General features: G+C 51.7%; 1 protein-coding gene across 1 annotated transcript in view; it reads left to right on the forward strand.

Annotated features, from left to right (window-relative positions):
- The window catches only part of AARS2 (alanyl-tRNA synthetase 2, mitochondrial), a 45,453-nt gene that overhangs the window by 14,146 nt on the left and 14,742 nt on the right, over window positions 1-16,565 (forward strand). Inside the window, exons 5-14 of the mRNA XM_089661642.1 lie at window positions 439-583; window positions 1,586-1,731; window positions 4,713-4,821; window positions 5,636-5,674; window positions 8,485-8,596; window positions 10,032-10,159; window positions 13,303-13,450; window positions 14,357-14,526; window positions 15,175-15,288; window positions 15,362-15,502. Coding sequence (XP_089517768.1) covers window positions 439-583; window positions 1,586-1,731; window positions 4,713-4,821; window positions 5,636-5,674; window positions 8,485-8,596; window positions 10,032-10,159; window positions 13,303-13,450; window positions 14,357-14,526; window positions 15,175-15,288; window positions 15,362-15,502 — 1,252 coding nt within the window. The remainder of the gene's footprint in view (window positions 1-438; window positions 584-1,585; window positions 1,732-4,712; window positions 4,822-5,635; window positions 5,675-8,484; window positions 8,597-10,031; window positions 10,160-13,302; window positions 13,451-14,356; window positions 14,527-15,174; window positions 15,289-15,361; window positions 15,503-16,565) is intronic.

A 16,565-nucleotide genomic window follows, 5' to 3' on the forward strand; every position in this document is an offset into this window, starting at 1 on the left:
ACTATGAGGGGAGGGGCAACTCCATATCAATGGCCATGGCTCTGGAATGGGACATCCAACCAGTTCATATCGGTGTGATGGTTGGAGACCATCACAACGTTTGTAGCCATATGGAGTATCTCTTTAGTGGTGGGTGACTCTATCAATAAAAATTGTGTGAAAAATTTCTGGAATGGCGGGAACCGTCCAGATTGCTCCGCCTACACACCTTCCAGCCCTCATCATGGAGAAGATGGGGACATCATGTATAAAATATGGAGGATGTGGAGCTCCTAGAGAATGTTCCTCATGTAGAAGGAGGACATCATCCCGGTCCTGTATATGTCTGATGTCGGGGGTGGTCCCGGTCCTGTATATGTCTGATGTCGGGGGTGGTTCCGGTCCTGTACATGTCTGATGTCGGGGTGGTCACTGTGTCTCTTTCTTTGCCTTGGTCAGGGAGGCGGACCGCACTCTGAGACGGCTGCCCCAGCACCACGTGGACACGGGGATGGGTCTGGAGAGGTTAGTGACCATCCTTCAAGGGAAACGCTCCAACTACGACACCGACCTGTTCACCCCCATCCTGGAGGAGATCGAGAGGGTGAGCATTGTGTGTGGGGGGTGTCCCGGGTGACTGTACATAGCCCCTCAGTACCTAGCCCCTCAGTACCCAGCCCCTCAGTACCTAGTCCCCCAATACCCAGCCCCTCAGTACCTTGTCCCCCAGTACCCAGCCCCTCAGTACCTTGTCCCCCAGTACCCAGCCCCTCAGTACCTTGTCCCCCAGTCCCCAGCCCCTCAGTACCTAGTCTCCCAGTCCCCAGCCCCCCATTACCTAGTCCCCCATTACCTAGTCCCTCAGTACCTAGTCCCCCAGTGCCCAGCCCCTCAGTACCTAGTCTCCCAGTACCCAGCCCCTCAGTACCTAGTCTCCCAGTACCCGGTCTTTTGGTACCCAGCACCCCAACAACCATTCTCAAGTACCCAGTGCCCCAGCGCCCAGCCCTTCCAGTACGTACTCCCTCAGGGTTATCTGCGCCCTATGTTTGGGACACCTGTGTGCACCCCAAGTTCCAGTGTCCCCCCCATTACTTGTGCCTTCTCTGTGCAATGCAGTGGTACTCCCATCCCTTCAGACTCCAATGAATCATGTGACCTCAGTGTCTTTAGTGACCCTTATGCTCCTGTAGGTCCAGTGACCCCAGCCTCTCCAGTACCCCAGAGCATCCTGTGTCACCCCATGACCTCATAGCACCCTGCGACCTTCAGTGACCCTAGTGTATACTGTGCCATTCTGTGACCCCGGTGTCCCCATGCAGGCTCGGGTATGGGCCTGTATCTCCTGGACTGTCTCCCTTAGTGGGTGGGAATCCTGGAGGTGACACTTGCATTAGTTACTATGAAAGGACGGCTGTTTGGCGGTCTGTGTCCGATGCGGTGCACGGTCAGTGAATCGAGCCGCGTCCAACAATGGCCTCAGAAACAATCATTCTACGTTTCCAACATTCCATTCTTTATCAGGCACTTCCTTCAATCATTAGAAGTCTTTTGTAGAATAGGTTGTCGCTCATTGTGTTCTGAAAGTCATGTGATTTCTGGGCAGGGCTCGCAGGCTCCTCCTTATGGGGGGCGGCTGGGCAGAGAGGACACCAATCACGTGGACATGGCTTACCGGGTGGTGGCGGATCACATCAGGACCCTGTCTGTCTGTATCGCTGATGGGGTGTACCCGGGCATGGCCAGAGCAGAGTGAGTACCCCCAATTATTGTTACTTTGTATCTCTGTGATTGGATGGTATATACAGTGAAGGAAATGCGTATTTGCTCCCCTGCTGATGTTGAATGTTCGCCCCTCACACAGAAACGATCGGTCTAACAATGGAATGTTCGCCCCTCACACAGAAACGATCGGTCTAACAATGGAATGTTCGCCCCTCACACAGAAACGATCGGTCTAACAATGGAATGTTCGCCATGGATACAATGGATACATTTATTACATCGATTACTTTGTATCTCTGTGATTGGATGGTATATACAGTGAAGGAAATGCGTATTTGCTCCCCTGCTGATGTTGAATGTTCGCCCCTCACACAGAAACGATCGGTCTAACAATGGAATGTTCGCCCCTCACACAGAAACGATCGGTCTAACAATGGAATGTTCGCCCCTCACACAGAAACGATCGGTCTAACAATGGAATGTTCGCCATGGATACAATGGATACATTTATTACATCGATTACTTTGTATCTCTGTGATTGGATGGTATATACAGTGAAGGAAATGCGTATTTGCTCCCCTGCTGATGTTGAATGTTCGCCCCTCACACAGAAACGATCGGTCTAACAATGGAATGTTCGCCCCTCACACAGAAACGATCGGTCTAACAATGGAATGTTCGCCCCTCACACAGAAACGATCGGTCTAACAATGGAATGTTCGCCCCTCACACAGAAATGATCGGTCTAACAATGGAATGTTCGCCCCTCACACAGAAACGATCGGTCTAACAATGGAATGTTCGGTGTAACACTGAGAGACAGAATACAACAACAAATTCAGCAGAAATGTGTCTAACAAATGATGACGGATCTGCATGTTCATGAGGGAAAGAAGGATTTGATCCCCTATCATTCAGCAGGATTTCTGGCTCCCAGGTGTCTCTCATACAGGTAACAAGCTGAGATTAGAAGCAGTCTCTTAAAGGGAGTGCTGCTAATCTCATTGTGTTACCTGTATAAAAGACACCTGTCCACAGGAGCCATCAAACCATCAGATTCCAAACTCTCCACCATGGCAAAGACCAAAGAGCTGTCCAAGGATGTCAGGGACAAGATGGTAGACCTACACAAGGCTGGACTGGGCTACCAAACTATGGCCAAGCAGCTTGGTGAGAAGGTGACAACAGTTGGTGCAATCATTCACAAATGGAAGAAACACAAAACAAGTGTCAGTCTCCCTAGGTCTGGTGCACCATGCAAGATCTCACCTCGTGGAGTGTCAATGATCATGAGAACAGGGAGGAATCATCCCAGAACTACACGTGAGGATCTTGTCAATGATCTCCAGGCAGCTGGGACCACAGTCACCAAGAAAACAATTGGTAACACACTACGCCGACAAGGACTGAAATCCTGCAGTGCCCACAAGGTCCCTCTGCTCAAGAAAGCCCATGTCCAGGCCCGTCTGAAGTCTGCCACTGAACATCTGAATGATGCAGAGCAGGACTGGTGGGAAGTGTTGTGGTCAGAGGAGACCAAAATCCAGCTCTTTGGCATCAACTCAACTCGCCGTGTTTGGAGGAGGAGGAATGCTGCCTATGACCCCAAGAACACCATCCCAACTGTGAAACATGGTGGTGGAAACATTCTGCTTTGGGGGTGTTTTTCTGCTAAGGGGACCGGACAACTGCACCGCATCAAAGGGACGATGGACGGGGCAATGTACCCTCAAATCTTGGGTGAGAACCTTCTTCCCTCAGCCAGGGCATTGAAAATGGGTGGTGGATGGGTGTTCCAGCATGACAATGACCCAAAACACACGGCCAAGGCAACAAAGGAGCGGCTCAAGAAGAAGCACATTAAGGTCCTGGAGTGGCCTAGCCAGTCTCCACACCTTCATCCGATTGGTAATCTGTGGAGGGAGCTGAAAGTTCGAGTTGCCAAACGTCAGCCACCAAACCTTAATGACTTGGAGAGGATCTGCCAAGAGGAGTGGGCCAAAATCCCTCCTGAGATGTGTGCGAACCTGGGGGCCAACTCCAGGAAACGTCTGACCTGTGATTGCCAACAAGGGATTGGCCACCAAGTACTAAGTCATGTTTTGTGAAGGGGATCAAATCCTTCTTTCCCTCATGAACATGCAGATCAGTCATCATTTGTTAGACGCATTTCTGCTGAATTTATTGTTGTATTCTGTCTCTCAGTGTTACACCGAACATTCCATTGTTAGACCGATCATTTCTGTGTGAGGGGCGAACATTCCATTGTTAGACCGATCATTTCTGTGTGAGGGGCGAACATTCCATTGTTAGACCGATCATTTCTGTGTGAGGGGTGAACATTCCATTGTTAGACCGATCATTTCTGTGTGAGGGGTGAACATTCCATTGTTAGACCGCTCATTTCTGTGTGAGGGGCGAACATTCCATTGTTAGACCGATCATTTCTGTGTGAGGGGCGAACATTCCATTGTTAGACCGATCATTTCTGTGTGAGGGGCGAACATTCCATTGTTAGACCGATCATTTCTGTGTGAGGGGCGAACATTCCATTGTTAGACCGATCATTTCTGTGTGAGGGGCGAACATTCCATTGTTAGACCGATCATTTCTGTGTGAGGGGCGAACATTCCATTGTTAGACCGATCATTTCTGTGTGAGGGGCGAACATTCCATTGTTAGACCGATCATTTCTGTGTGAGGGGGAACATTCCATTGTTAGACCGATCATTTCTGTGTGAGGGGCGAACATTCCATTGTTAGACCTATCATTTCTGTGTGAGGGGCGAACATTCAGCATCAGAGGGGAGCAAATACACATTTCCTGCACTGTAATAACGGATACATTTATTACATCGATTACATTGTATCTCTGGGATTGGATGGGATATAACAATGGATACATCTTGTAATACAAGTACTATATGAGATCCTATGATGACACGTAATGCCTGGGATGTAACGTTCCTGTGATGAGAAGTAGAATGACACTCCATCTCCCCGTCTAGGCTCGTACTGCGTCACATCCTGCGCAGAGCCGTCCGCTTCTCCTCTGAGATCCTCCGAGCCCCTCCCGGCTTCCTGTCCACCCTGGTGCCCAGCGTGCTGGAGATCCTGGTGAGTGCGGTGCCATTGAGTCCTCATAGGTTGGATTCCTCACCAAGTTACTGGGTTATCTTATATGGTGACTTGGATCTCTTCTATTGTAACGCGGCTCTTGTGTATAGTAACTTATATGTGACATGGGTCTAATGTACGGTAAGGTGGGTCTAATATACGGTAAGGGGGGTCTAATGTACGGTAAGGTGGGTCTAATATACAGTAAGGGGGGTCTAATGTACGGTAAGGGGGGTCTAATGTATGGTAAGGTGGGTCTAATATACGGTAAGGTGGGTCTAATATACGGTAAGGTGGGTCTAATGTATGGTAAGGGGGGTCTAATATATGGTAAGGGGGGTCTAATGTATGGTAAGGTGGGTCTCTGATATGGTGAGGGGGGTCTCTGATATGGTGAGGGGGGTCTCTGATATGGTGAGGGGGGTCTCTGATATGGTGAGGGGGGTCTCTGATATGGTAAGGTGGGTCTTATATATGGTAAGGGGGGTCTAATATATGGTGAGGGGGGTCTATGATATGGTAAGGTGGGTCTTATATACGGTAAGGGGGGTCTCTGATATGGTAAGGGGGGTCTAATATATGGTGAGGGGGGTCTAATATATGGTGAGGGGGGTCTAATATATGGTAAGGGGGGTCTAATATACGGTAAGGGGGGTCTCTGATATGGTAAGGGGGGTCTCTGATATTGTATTGTGGGTCTGTGATATGGTGACATGGGTCTCCTCTATTGTAACATGGGGGGTATATATATATAGGTCTCATATATTACAATGTGGGTCTGTTCTGGTAATTTGGGGTGTTGTGTGTTTTGCAGGGCGATGCTTATCCTGAGCTGAACAGAGAGAAGTCACAGGTCAGTCACTGAAGATATCACTTATGAGGGAGCGGCCATCTTCCCAGCATGCTCTGCACACCTCGGCTTCGTATTATAAATGGTTCCTTTCAGCCTGTCAATTCCCCCCTCCCCCAGAAAACAAACGACCTCCAGTATAGTTTAGTGGGGTTCTACCCAGCAGCCCAGTACCCAGCCCTCCAGTACCCAGCCCTCCAGTACCCAGCCCCTCAGTACCCAGCCCTCCAGTCCCCAGCCCCTCAGTACCCAGCTCCTCAGTACCCAGCCCTCCAGTAACCAGCCTCTTAATGCCCTGTACTCAGTACCCAGCCCCCCAGTACCCAGCCCCCCAGTACCCAGCCCCCCAGTAACCAGCCCCCCAGTAACCAGCCTCTTAATGCCCAGTACCCAGCCCCTCAGTACCCAGCCCTCCAGTACCCAGCCCCCCAGTAACCAGCCTCTTAATGCCCAGTACCCAGCCCCTCAGTACCCAGCCCCTCAGTACCCAGCCCTCCAGTACCCAGCCCCCCAGTAACCAGCCTCTTAATGCCCAGTACCCAGCCCCTCAGTACCCAGCCCCTCAGTACCCAGCCCCTCAGTACCCAGCCCCTCAGTACCCAGCCCTCCAGTACCCAGCCTCTTAATGCCCAGTACCCAGCCCCCCAGTACCCAGCCCCCCAGTACCCAGCCTCTTAATGCCCAGTACCCAGCCCCCCAGTACCCAGCCTCTTAATGCCCAGTACCCAGCCCCTCAGTACCCAGCCCCTCAGTACCCAGCCCTCCAGTACCCAGCCCCTCAGTACCCAGCCCCTCAGTACCCAGCTCCTCAGTATCCAGCCCCTCAGTACCCGGCCCCCCAGTACCCAGCCCCCCAGTACCCAGCCCCTCAGTACCCAGCTCCTCAGTACCCAGCTCCTCAGTACCCAGCCCCTCAGTACCCAGCCCCCCAGTACCCAGCCCCCCAGTACCCAGCCCCCCAGTACCCAGCCCTCCAGTAACCAGCCTCTTAATGCCCAGTACCCAGCTCCTCAGTACCCAGCTCCTCAGTACCCAGCCCTGCAGTAACCAGCCTCTTAATGCCCAGTACCCAGCCCCTCAGTACCCAGCCCTCCAGTACCCAGCCCTCCAGTACCCAGCCCCCCAGTACCCAGCCCCCCAGTACCCAGCCCTCCAGTACCCAGCCCTGCAGTAACCAGCCTCTTAATGCCCAGTACCCAGCCCCTCAGTACCCAGCTCCTCAGTACCCAGCCCTCCAGTACCCAGCCCTCCAGTACCCAGCCCCCCAGTACCCAGCCCCCCAGTACCCAGCCCCCTAGTACCCAGCCCTCCAGTAACCAGCATCTTAATGTCCAGTGCCCAGCCCCTCGGTGCTCACAGTCCCCCACCAGACCACCCACAGGGGTTCCTGTACCACTCTGCATCCCTTGTGACATGCTTCCCATGTATATCTGATTTTACATCACTTTATCTTGTGAGTCTTTTACTTTTTATCAATAAATCCTATTTGTGAGGTAATGCACTCGGCCTGTGCGCCCTCTTTGTTTTCTACACGCAATGGCCTGTGCGCCCTCTTTGTTTTCTACACGCAATGGCCTGTGCGCCCTCTTTGTTTACTACACGCAATGGCCTGTGCGCCCTCTTTGTTTTCTACACACAATGGCCTGTGCGCCCTCTTTGTTTTCTACACGCAATGGCCTGTGCGCCCTCTTTGTTTACTACACGCAATGGCCTGTGCGCCCTCTTTGTTTTCTACACACAATGTTCAGAACAATGCCTGACGTCAGTCCTGAAGGGCACATGAAACAGCACTGAGTGGTGGCAGAGAACTCCAATAGCTGTAAGGTGAACCAACAACAGTATGCATCAGGAGGAGAGAGGATTGATGAGGGGCTTTGTGTTTAAGTACCTGAGCTATCTGATCCTTGTGGGTGGGCCATAGAGCTCCTCCTTTCTGCTCAGTGACACCAGAGGCTGTGTGCTGGAGTACCTGAGCTATCTGATCCTTGTGGGTGGGCCATAGAGCTCCTCCTTTCTGCTCAGTGACACCAGAGGCTGTGTGCTGGAGTACCTGAGCTATCTGATCCTTGTGGGTGGGCCATAGAGCTCCTCCTTTCTGCTCAGTGACACCAGAGGCTGTGTGCTGGAGTACCTGAGCTAGCTGATCCTCATGGATGGGCCACAGAGCTCCTCCTTTCTGCTCAGTGACACCCAGGGGCTGTGTGCTGGAGTACCTGAGCTATCTGATCCTCGTGGGTGGGCCACAGAGCTGCTCCTTTCTGCAGTGACACCAGAGACTGTGTGCTGGAGTACCTGAGCTAGCTGATCCTCATGGATGGGCCACAGAGCTCCTCCTTTCTGCTCAGTGACACCAGAGGCTGTGTGCTGGAGTACCTGAGCTAGCTGATCCTCGTGGGTGGGCCACAGAGCTGCTCCTTTCTGCTCAGTGACACCAGAGGCTGTGTGCTGGAGTACCTGAGCTAGCTGATCCTCGTGGGTGGGCCACAGAGCTGCTCCTTTCTGCAGTGACACCAGAGACTGTGTGCTGGAGTACCTGAGCTAGCTGATCCTCATGGATGGGCCACAGAGCTCCTCCTTTCTGCTCAGTGACACCAGGGGCTGTGTGCTGGAGTACCTGAGCTAGCTGATCCTCGTGGGCGGGCCACAGAGCTGCTCCTCTCCCTGCAGTGACACCCAGAGGCTGTGCGCTGGAGTTCCTGAGCTAGCTGATCCTCGTGGATGGGCCATAGACCTGCTCCTCTCCCTGCAGTGACACCAGTGTTCTAGAGTACCTGAGCTAGCAGCCAAGTAATGGGGGATTTGTTTCATTTCAGATTATGAGAATCCTGGATGAAAACGAGGAGGCTTTTTTAGCTTCCCTCCAGCGGGGGCGCCGCATCATAGACCGCACTCTGCAGCAGGAAGGTGCCAGTAAAATATTCCCTGGTAAGTGTCAGCAGTGGTCCTGTGATGTCATGATACAAGGTGGACATGAGATATATATTGTAGGAAGTCTATATCGATGGAGAAGAAGGATAGTCCAGGTGGTTGCAGGAGCGTACGTGAGGGTAGGGAGGCAGCAGAGGGTCCCGATGGTGGAGTGAAGCAGAGCATACCAGAGGCTACCTGGAGGCATGGAGGGGGGCATTTGGAGACACAGGTGCACTGCAAGAGATGGGGTGCAGGAGGCACGAAGACACTGAGACACAAGGGTGGTGGTGCTTGGCAAGGGGGACATAGGGGTCACAAAGACGGAGAACCTGGAGACACAGTTCATATTTGCCAGCACACCATGGTCTTGAGAGGCACGGAGACAGGCAGATCTTGAAGCCATGAGGGATAAGGGAAGCACCAAGACAGGTACAGGGGACACAGGAGGCCTGAGGATAGGAAGACCCTGGAGTCATGGGGGACATAGGAGGCACTGGGACAGGCAGATCCTGGAGCCATGGGAAACATGCCAGGCACTGGGACAGGTAGAACCTGGAGTCATGGGGAACATAGGATGCACTGGGACAGGTACAGGGGCACAGGAGGCACTGGGACAGGTAGATCCTGGAGCCATGGGGAACATAGGATGCACTGGGACAGGTACAGGGGCACAGGAGGCACTGGGACAGGCAGACCTTGAAGGAAGGAGGGACTCGGGAGGCACTGGGACAGGTAGAACCATGGGGAACATGGGAGGCACTGGGACAGGGGGCACAGGAGGCACTGGGACAGGCAGACCTTGAAGGAAGGAGGGACTCGGGAGGCACAGGGAAAGGTAGAACCTGGAGTCATGGGGAACATAGGATGCACTGGAACAGGTACAGGGGACATAGGAGGCACTGGTACAGTCAGATCCTGAAGCCATGGGCAACATGGGAGGCACTGGGACAGGCAGACCTTGAAGGAAGGAGGGACTCGGGAGGCACTGGGACAGGAAGAACCTGGAGCCATGGGGAACATGGGAGGCACTTAGACAGGTACAGGGGACATAGGAGGCACTGGGACAGTCAGATCCTGGAGCCATGGGATACACTGGATACAGGAGACACTGAGACAGGCACGGGTGACACGTGAGGCACTGGGACAGGCAGGGACATGGGAAGCATTGGGATAGGTACAGGGGACATTGGGATAGGCAAACCTTGGAGGAAGGATGGGCACAGTAGTCATTGGAACAGATGGATACTTGAGGCATTAGGGAGACAGGAGGCACTGAGACAGACAGATCCTGGAGGCAGTGGAAAGGCTCAGTTTGGGCCTAGTGATGGAAGCTGGAGGTCCTGGCGGCTGCACACCAGAGCAAACACCTAGGGCGTGGTGTTACATTTCTGTAACTTCACCCACATCCAGCACAGGGCGCTCTGTGATTCACTAATCTCTCTGTCTGCAGTGGACGTGGCGTGGTCTCTGTTCCGTAATCTGGGATTTCCTGTGGACCTCATTGGCTTGATACTGGAGGAGCGAGGCTCTTCTCTGGACAAGGCCGCCCTGGAGGAGTTCGCTGAAGAGGAGGAAAAGGTCAGAGGTCATGTAGGGTCCATCATTGTGATGTGTATGATGTTTAATACTTCCTGTATTATGGAAGATGAGTGATGAAGTTCTACAGGCGGCTTGGAAAAGGACTCTCTCTATACTATGATCCGGTATAAATGTTACTTTGTGTCTATCAGGGAAATATGACATTTACTGCATACAGTCAGCATGAGATGCAGTGCAGTCAGCTTACCACCACCTTTGTTTAGTCATTTTACTGCTGTGTTGTGAATAGCCTGTAATCTGGCCTGCTGTGTAAGCAACTGCACAATGAATGCTGAAGGATCCCCCCCCCGTCCTTCCCTTCAGCATATCCATCGTAGTGTTCAGATTGTTATCATAGGTATCAGATCACAGGAGGGGAAGTGAGGCAGGATGGCCAAACTCCGGATACATAGCATTGGTCACCTCAGCTCCATCCAGGCTTCTCTCGGTCCTGTGGAATCCCTGGAGTCCTTCTTTAGGAATGTACGCCATTCGTGCAGGAGATACCGGGGACTGTAATATCACGCGGGTTCCTGACTGACCAGAGATTATCCCTAGAGGTCTTCTTATGTTATAATACATGTGTGACCAGGATGTACTTGGTATGTCCTACTGGGATGTGCTTGTTGTGACCAAGATGTACCTGGAATGTTCTCCCAGGATGTACTTGATGTGTCCTACCAGGACGTACTTGATGTGACCAGGACGTACTTGATGTGACCAGGATGTACTTGGTATGTCCTACTGGGATATGCTTGTTGTGACCAAGATGTACCTGGAATGTATTCCCAGGATGTACTTGATATGTCCTACCAGGATGTACTAGGTGTGACCAGGACACTGGATACAGTGGATACCAGGATGTACTAGGTGTGACCAGGACATACTTGATGTGACCAGGACATACTTGATGTGACCAGGATGTACTTGATGTGACCAGGATGTACTTGATGTGACCAGGATGTACTTGATGTGACCAGGACGTACTTGATGTGACCAGGACATACTTGGTGTGACCAGGATGTACTAGGTGTGACCAGGACATACTTGATATGTTCTACCAGGACATACTTGATATGACCAGGACATACTTGATATGTTCTACCAGGATGTACTAGGTGTGACCAGGATGTACTAGGTGTGACCAGGATGTACTTGGTGTGACCAGGACTTAAGTGATATGTCCTACCAGGACGTACATGGTGTGACCAGGACGTACTTGATGTGACCCAGGACGTACTTGATATGTGTGACCTGGATGTAGTAGGTGTGACCTGGATGTAGTAGGTGTGACCAGAATGTACTTGTTGTGACCAGGATGTACTTCTTGTGACCAGGATGTACTTGGTGTGACCAGGATGTACTTGGTGTGACCAGGATGTACTTGGTGTGACCAGGATGTACTTGGTGTGACCAGGACTTAAGTGATATGTCCTACCAGGACGTACATGGTGTGACCAGGACGTACTTGATGTGACCCAGGACGTACTTGATATGTGTGACCTGGATGTAGTAGGTGTGACCTGGATGTAGTAGGTGTGACCAGAATGTACTTGTTGTGACCAGGATGTACTTCTTGTGACCAGGATGTACTTGGTGTGACCAGGATGTACTTGGTGTGACCAGGATGTACTTGGTGTGACCAGGATGTACTTGGTGTGACCAGGATGTACTAGGTGTGACCAGGATGTACTAGGTGTGACCAGGATGTACTTGGTGTGACCAGGCCACAATGTTGTGAGCAGGATATACTCGGTATATCCTATCAGGATACATGTGGTGTGATCAGGAAGTACTTGGTATGTCTTGCAAGGAGATATTTGGTATGTCTTAGTGCATATGTATGTGAATAGGATGTACTTGTTATGTCCTACCAGTACGCTCTTGATGTGACCAGGATGTACTTCATATGTCCTACCAGGACACACTGGGTTTGACCAGAAATTACTTGGTATGTCCTACCAGTATGTTCTTCATGTGACCAAGATGTACTTGCTATGTTCTACACACACTTGGATTGACCAGAAGATACTGGGTATGTCCTATCAGTATGCTCTTGGTGTGGCCAGTGGGTACTTGGTATGTTCTACTAGGACGTATTTGGTGTGACCAGAGGGTACTTGGTATGTCCTACCACTACATTCATGGGGTTACTCGGTATGGGTATGTTCTACTAGCACATACTTGGTGTGACCAGAAGTTACTTGGTGTGTCCTACCAGTACATTCATGGTGTGACCGGGAGGTACTTGGTGTGTCCTACCAGTACATTCATGGTGTGACCAGAAGTTACTTGGTTTGTCCTACCAGTACATTCATAGTGTGACCAGAAGTTACTTGGTGTGTCCTACCAGTACATTCATGGTGTGACCAGAAGTGACTTGGTGTGTACTACCAGTACATTCATGGTGTGACCGGGAGGTACTTGGTGTGTCCCACCAGTACGTTCACGGTGTGACCGGGAGGTACTTGGTGTGTCCTACCAGTACGTTCATGGTGTGACCAGAAGTGACTTGGTATGTCCCACCAGTACGTTCATGGTGTGACCAGGAGGTACTTGGTGTGTCCTACCAGTACATTCATGGTGTGACCAGAAGTGACTTGGTATGTCCCACCAGTACGTTCATGGTGTGACCAGGAGGTACTTGGTGTGTCCCACCAGTACATTCATGGTGTGACCGGGAGGTACTTGGTATGTCCTACCAGTACATTCATGGTGTGACCAGAAGTGACTTGGTATGTCCTACCAGTACATTCATGGTGTGACCGGGAGGTACTTGGTGTGTCCTACCAGTACATTCATGGTGTGACCAGAAGTGACTTGGTGTGTCCCACCAGTACATTCATGGTGTGACCGGGAGGTACTTGGTACATCCCACCAGTACATTCATGGTGTGACCGGGAGGTACTTGGTATGTCCCACCAGTACATTCATGGTGTGACCGGGAGGTACTTGGTACGTCCCACCAGTACATTCATGGTGTGACCGGGAGGTACTTGGTACGTCCCACCAGTACATTCATGGTGTGACCGGGAGGTACTTGGTCACCCTATGATAACACAGACTTGTAGAAGAAGGCGTGTCCTGACTGGTGGGAGGAGTCACCCTGTATAATGAATCCTGACTGAGTTCTGTGTTCTCAGGTGAAGTTGAGGAATCTGCAGGCAGAGGGCGCTGTATCTGGTCTGCGGCTCGATGTCCACTCACTGGCAGAACTACAGAGAAGGCGGGTCCCGCCCACCGATGACTCCCCGAAATACTCCTATACCCTGGGGGATGATGGGAAATATGGTGAGTGTACCGGAGTACTGTGACATACTGAGGTACCGAGGTATTGATACCAGGGTACTGATACTGGGGTACTGATACCGAGGTACTGCTACTGGGCTATTGATACCAGGGTACTGATACTGGGCTATTGATACCAGGGTACTGATACTGGGGTACTGATACTGCTACTGGGTTATTGATACCAGGGTACTGCTACTGGGCTATTGATACCAGGGTACTGATACTGGGTTATTGATACCAGGGTACTGATACTGGGCTATTGATACCAGGGTACTGATACTGGGTTATTGATACCAGGGTACTGATACTGGGCTATTGATACCAGGGTACTGATACTGGGCTATTGATACCAGGGTACTGATACTGGGGTACTGATACTGCTACTGGGTTATTGATACCAGGGTACTGCTACTGGGCTATTGATACCAGGGTACTGATACTGGGTTATTGATACCAGGGTACTGATACTGGGCTATTGATACCAGGGTACTGATACTGGGCTATTGATACCAGGGTACTGATACTGGGCTATTGATACCAGGGTACTGATACTGGGCTATTGATACCAGGGTACTGATACTGGGGTACTGATACTGCTACTGGGTTATTGATACCAGGGTACTGCTACTGGGCTATTGATACCAGGGTACTGATACTGGGTTATTGATACTGCTACTGGGTTATTGATACCGAGGTACTGCTACTGGGCTATTGATACCAGGGTACTGATACTGGGTTATTGATACTGAAGTACTGATACCAGGGTACTAATACTGGGTTATCGATACCAAGGTACTATTACTGGGTTATTGCTCTGTCCTGTGAATTGACACCAGGGTACTGATAGCAGGGTATTGCTCTGTCCTGTGAATTGATCCCTGTAGTGAGCGTGTTCTCTGTCTGCAGTGTTCAGTCCCTGCCCGGCCACCATCCTCATGCTGTACAAGGACCAGTCATTACACAGTACGGTCAGCAGAGGGCAGCGCTGTGGGGTCATCTTGGACCGGACCTGTTACTACGCAGAGCAGGGGGGGCAGAGCTCGGATCGGGGGTACTTGGTGCGGGAAGGCGAGCAGGTAAGAGCGACCCTACTGCAGGTAACATGGACCGGTCCTGTCTATATTACATGGAGAAGTGGTGGAGGGCCACAACATCTGTCCCCAGCAACTGTCCCTCCCACAAGGGCAAATAACCCCTCCCCTGGGTAGCTAAAGCATACAGTAAAGAATCCCTCCCTGTACTGATCACCTGCCCTCCATGCACAGCTCTTACAGTGAAGAAGCCCTCCCTGTACTGATCACCTCTCCTCCCTACACAGCTCTTACAGTGAAGAAGCCCTCCCTGTACTGATCACCTCTCCTCCATACACAGCTCTTACAGTAAAGAAGCCCTCCCTGTACTGATCACCTCTCCTCCCTACACAGCTCTTACAGTGAAGAAGCCCTCCCTGTACTGATCACCTCTCCTCCATACACAGCTCTTACAGTGAAGAAGCCCTCCCTGTACTGATCACCTCTCCTCCATACACAGCTCTTACAGTGAAGAAGCCCTCCCTGTACTGATCACCTCTCCTCCATACACAGCTCTTACAGTAAAGAAGCCCTCCCTGTACTGATCACCTCTCCTCCCTACACAGCTCTTACAGTAAAGAAGCCCTCCCTGTACGGATCACCTCACCTGTACAGTCCTTGAGAGCTCCTTGTAGTGACCTTTGCTCCCTGCAGGATGTCCTGTTCCCGGTGGAGTCCCTACACCTGGCTGGAGGGTATGTCCTACACGAGGTCACGGCGACGGAACCCCTGAGGGTTGGAGATCGATTGCTGCTGTTCCTGGACGAGGTATGTGCTGGAAGTCGTGGGCGTGTCCTCAGATGCTGGGCTGTGATGTCACTCTCCTTCCGTTTCCTCGCAGGCCCAGCGCACCGCGTGTATGAAGAAGCACACAGCCACCCACCTGCTGAACTTCGCCCTGCGCCAGGTCCTGGGGGAGAGCGCGGCACAGCGCGGGTCACATGTCACCGCCGAGAGGCTGCGGTTTGACGTCAGTGTCACGGTGAGAGGCGGGGTCACATCTGCTGGTGGAAGCAAAGGTCGTTCTCTAATGGCGGGGCTGATCTAGACCAATACGTTGTCAGTGTCTCCGCCCTGCTGTAAGATCATTGGTTGTCAGTGTGCCTGTGCCCCACCCCCACCATTCTGATTTGCCTGGCTGTGGGGCGGGGGCAGAAAACCACAGAAGATCTTGCGGGTATACGTCCTGCCCCTAGTGGGATGGACACTAAGCAAGAGTTGCTCCTCCTTCAAGGTCACACCCCCGAGCAGCAAGAGGAAGACTCAGTTCTCATTGCCTCACGGGGTCGGACACTGCAGATCCTCTATATCCTCCCTGATTAGTGGTAGGATGGTGGACTCCATCTCTTCCCTGATTGGTGGACTGTTATCTCCTCCCTGATTACTGGTAGGATGGTGGATTCTATCTCCTCCCTGATTAGTGGTAGGATGGTGGACTCTATATCCTCCCTGATTAGTGGTAGGATGGTGGACTCTATCTCCTCCCTGATTAGTGGTAGGATGATGGACTCTATCTCCTCCCTGATTAGTGGTAGGATGGTGGACTCTCTCTCCTCCCTGATTAGTGGTAGGATGGTGGGCTCTATCTCCTCCCTGATTAGTGGTAGGATGGTGGGCTCTATCTCCTCCCTGATTAGTGGTAGGATGGTGGACTCTATCTCCTCCCTGATTAGTGGTAGGATGGTGGATTATATCTCCTCCCTGATTAGTGGTAGGATGGTGGACTCTATCTCCTCCCTGATTAGTGGTAGGATGGTGGGCTCTATCTCCTCCCTCATTAGTGGTAGGATGGTGGGCTCTATCTCCTCCCTCATTAGTGGTAGGATGGTGGGCTCTATCTCCTCCCTGATTAGTGGTAGGATGGTGGACTCTATCTCCTCCCTGATTAGTGGTAGGATTGGTGGACTCTATCTCCTCCCTGATTAGTGGTAGGATTGGTGGACTCTATCTCCTCCCTGATTAGTGGTAGGATGGTGGGCTCTATCTCCTCCCTCATTAGTGGTAGGATGGTGGGCTCTATCTCCTCCCTCATTAGTGGTAGGATG

The sequence above is a fragment of the Staurois parvus genome, unplaced genomic scaffold (assembly GCF_062004578.1).
Source record: "Staurois parvus isolate SC_StPar_1 unplaced genomic scaffold, SC_StPar_1.0 ptg001358l, whole genome shotgun sequence".
Classification (NCBI taxonomy): Eukaryota; Metazoa; Chordata; class Amphibia; order Anura; family Ranidae; genus Staurois; species Staurois parvus.